The 3839-nt window shown below is 42.7% G+C and overlaps 1 protein-coding gene across 1 annotated transcript; it reads right to left on the bottom strand.

Annotated features, from left to right (window-relative positions):
* Positions 1–2222: 2222 nt before the first annotated feature.
* Positions 2223–3047, bottom strand: LOC128276551 (uncharacterized). The gene has a single exon (XM_053015009.1). It carries the CDS (start codon positions 3045–3047, stop codon positions 2223–2225), a length of 825 nt encoding a protein of 274 aa, XP_052870969.1.
* Positions 3048–3839: the final 792 nt, after the last annotated feature.

The raw sequence follows: 3839 nt of genomic DNA, 5'->3' as shown, positions 1-3839 counted from the left end.
GTGAAAAAAGACCCGCACTGCAAAAGAAAAAAAACCTCTTCCATCAGGGCAACGCACCATGTCAAAAGAGCATTTCGAAAATGGCAAAAATCCATGAATTAAAGTCCGAATTGTTGGAGTATCCACCGTATTCACTAGATTTGGATCCTAACGACTTCCATCTGTTTTCGAACCAAAAAAAAATCGTGCGCGGAAAGGGTTTTTCATCAAATAATGACGTCATAACAGCTGTAAAAATATTCTGTGACATGTCAATACTAAATGGCTTGTAAAAAAAAAAGTAAGTGACCGATTGAAATGAAACTTGACATACGTTCATATGAAGAGTGTACCAATATCACAAAAAAAAAATCAGGTTCGTAGCAGCGCCCTCTGGTATCAAGGCGCAAAACTTATTGAACACGCTATACAGTTGTTATTCTTTTATCGTAACGTCGGTATCATTATCCACTGAATGTTGGACACGTGTGTTGGGAACTTGGAGCACCGACTAATTAAGGGTTGCTACACTCCTACAGCTAATATAGGGTGGTCAAAAAAGCGTTCTCTTTTTCATTTGGTTATAAAACAAAAACGTGTAAAGAATGGCGTAAAACACGGGACAGAAGACAGTAGAATAAAACACGGGGACAGAAGGGACAGAAAACAGAAGACTTAAGTTCAGAATACGTCTGACACGGACCACACCTAACGATGGAGTGCGTTTTATTCTCCTTCCGTTAACAAATGTCACATTTGACAGCAGTGACAGCTCGACCTTAAGCTGCGTGAACACGGGTTTGACAGCTTAAGCTACTAGGTCTATGCGTCGAAAACCGGACTGTTAAAAGATGGCTGCACTGCCGATTGGGATTTTCCAGTTTTGCTATTCATTCATCATTACCTTGTGTTGATGTCAGGTAAATGATTTCAGGTCGAAACAAAAATTATTTCGGTTTGCAACCCATCGATTGATCGAGAAACGACCAAAAAGCCGTTTTTCTTATCAAAAAAATGGAGGCGCCCAGTGGCCAGAGGCCTGAGCCGCAAATGTCCCCAAAAAGCCAAACTGTTTGAGGATACTATCAAATCACTTGGATGGGAGCTGCTATCCCTCCCCGCGTTATTCACCAGACTTGGCTCTTTCCGAATATCATTCTTTTTTATCGATGGGACACGTATTGGCTGAGCAGGTCTTCGTTTTTCTACGAGGAAGTCGAAATTGGATGACTAATTAGTTTGCTTAAAAAGACGAAGAATTCTTTCGTCTGGGAATCCATGATTTAGCAGAGAGATAGGACAAATGTATAGCTAGCGATGGCATATACTTTGAATAAAATAGAAAATCGCATTAAAATGTTATAATCTTTTTTTTTGGTTAAAAACAGTCCGGTTCTCAACGCAAAGACCTAGTATATAAAAATGGATCTGTGGGGTTTTGGTTGGGTATGGGTTTGTCTGTGCGTACTGAGTTTTCTCCAAAACTACTGAACCATTTTGATTGCGTAGTTTTACGTGATTGCGTGCACAGCGTAGTTTTGTGACCCCCTATTGTAAATAGGAAAGTTTGACCCTCCCGCACCTCCGGGGAGGGAGGGCTCCCATACAAACGTAACGTAACGTAACGTAACTTAACGTTACGTCCCATACAAACGTTTTCGAGCGAATCGAACCAAATTCGGCATATGAGAGTTTTGGGGAAGGGGAAATGTTCTGGGGAATGTTTGATATCCCTGCCCACTTTATAAAGGAGGGCTCCCAGACAAAATCTATGTTCATTTCAGTTAAACTCGGATAGTTTTCAAGCAATTTGAGCCAAATTCAGTTGGTGCGAATTTTGACATGTATCCAACGGGAAGCGAAAAGGGAAGCCGATCGGATACGTTACCGGGAAGCCCGATCGTGTACGTCACCGGGAATCCCCATCCTCTGAAAAGGAGGAGTAACGGGAAATGAAAATGGAAGCCGATCGGATACGTCACCAAGAAGTCCTCTGAAACGCCTCCCAATCAAGAAATAAGGATGAAATGAGGCGTGGCAACGCGCGCCGAGAACAGCTAGTTCATTATAAAAGCAGTTTAGAAGCAAATGCATATGCTTCCACTGCATGTTTATTGTTTGCATCGTTATTTTGCTTCAACGTCAGTTGTAAGATTGAAGTAGGACTAAAACGCACGCATTACACTGTCTAAATACTGCAATTTATTTTTATCAGCTTCTCCGGAACACTCGCTTTACTGCGTTCAGTACTGCATGGCAGCGTACTTGAAAACCCGAACAAACTGCGAATAGGCGTTGGTGTTGGCGAAGCATTGAGTCCACACCTCGGTAGCCTGTGAACATTTGCTCTTGTTACAAGACAACTTCTTCAGGTTTTCTAGGCAGGCCAAAGTGACCGCATTGCCCTTCTTGAAAGCATCCTCGTTGAACTGGGTGTATAAGTTGCGCAGGTTGGGTCCATTGGTATCGTCATACAGGTCAGCGCGAAGAAGGAAAGCACGGAAGAAGCATTCCGATTCGGGACCATTAGGGAAGCATCCTCCGGCCAGCTTGCGACGTGTCTCTTCCGAAACGTCCAACATGTCGAACAGGTCCAGGGCTTCCTGAACGGCTTCGTCAAAGTAATCGATGTTGAACTGCGGGCAGTGAGTTAACGTGCCATAGTTTTGGTAGTAGCACTGGAAAGCACGGTACGCCTGGAGACACCGGTTACCGTCGCACTCTTTGGGTAGGTAGAAAAGACACTTTTCCGTTCTCTTGCCGTTGTCGCAGTCCTCGGCCGCTGGAACGAAGTAGGTGGCGAGAACCTGTTCGTTCAGACCGCTGGAGTTGGTCCAAGCGCGTAGATTCTCCAAAAGACAGAGCACCAAGCAATGCACCTCTGGTTCATCGGGGTAGCCCTCCCGTTGGTAGCGCTGGAGCCGATCTTCTGGAACCTGTAGGTACAGGGCGCACTCTGCCTCGGCATCAACGAAGCTCTTGTAGGAGTAGTAGCCGACAGAGTCATCACAAAACACTCCAGGACAGAGCGCAATGGCCAATAAGATTAATCCGGTGAAATGTTTCATGGTACGGTAGAAGATGTTTGACTCGAACAACAGGAGCGTATGCTCACCGTAAACACTCGACACCGTATTTATACCGTCACTCAAATCATGCTTTGACGATGTTGCTGAAGTGAAATTACGAAAAAACACGAACCTTCTGCCGACCGAAACCATAGAGGCGGCACCGAGGGTTTTGTCTTTTACTTTCACGGCACGAATGTTTTGGGGAATGTTTTGATAAATGTATGTCTGTCTATTCAAGTTACTCAGCTTACATTGCATGATGTGTGGTTTTGTTTTCAACAGCAAGTGTTTGTTGCGTAAAATCTGCGTCACTTTGTGTGAGGTGCATTACATTTTTGTTTAGTAAAAAGATTTTACTAAATAGAATATTTTAAAATTTATTTCACATTCAACCTTGTATTGCATTGCTAAGGTATAAGTTTCCGCAAATCAAGTAAGTTATAGTATCAAAATCACTAAGTAAAAGTATCAAAGTAAAGTATCAAAAATACTTTAATGACAATCCATCAAATAGAAATTTCGTACCCTTTTATTGCTTCAATAAATTAATAAAATCAGCAATCATAATGAATCATTTAATTCTAGGTTTGCAGATCGGTTGAAAATCAAAACTGATGGTAAAATGTTTCCAGTACTCAACAGATATCCTACTGTTACCTACGACCATCAGAGTCACGTACATTTTGTATCAGCGAAAAGTCAGCACCACGTGCTGGATAACAACGCGTTGCTCAATGTTTTGGGCACTTTTTTGTTATCTTTATTAACACAACAGAACGTACGTGGCCA

Source organism: Anopheles cruzii, unplaced genomic scaffold (assembly GCF_943734635.1).
Source record: "Anopheles cruzii unplaced genomic scaffold, idAnoCruzAS_RS32_06 scaffold01563_ctg1, whole genome shotgun sequence".
In the NCBI taxonomy this organism is placed as follows: Eukaryota; Metazoa; Arthropoda; class Insecta; order Diptera; family Culicidae; genus Anopheles; species Anopheles cruzii.
The sequence above is the reverse complement of the archived record's forward strand: the minus strand, read 5'-3'. Positions and strand labels throughout refer to the sequence as shown.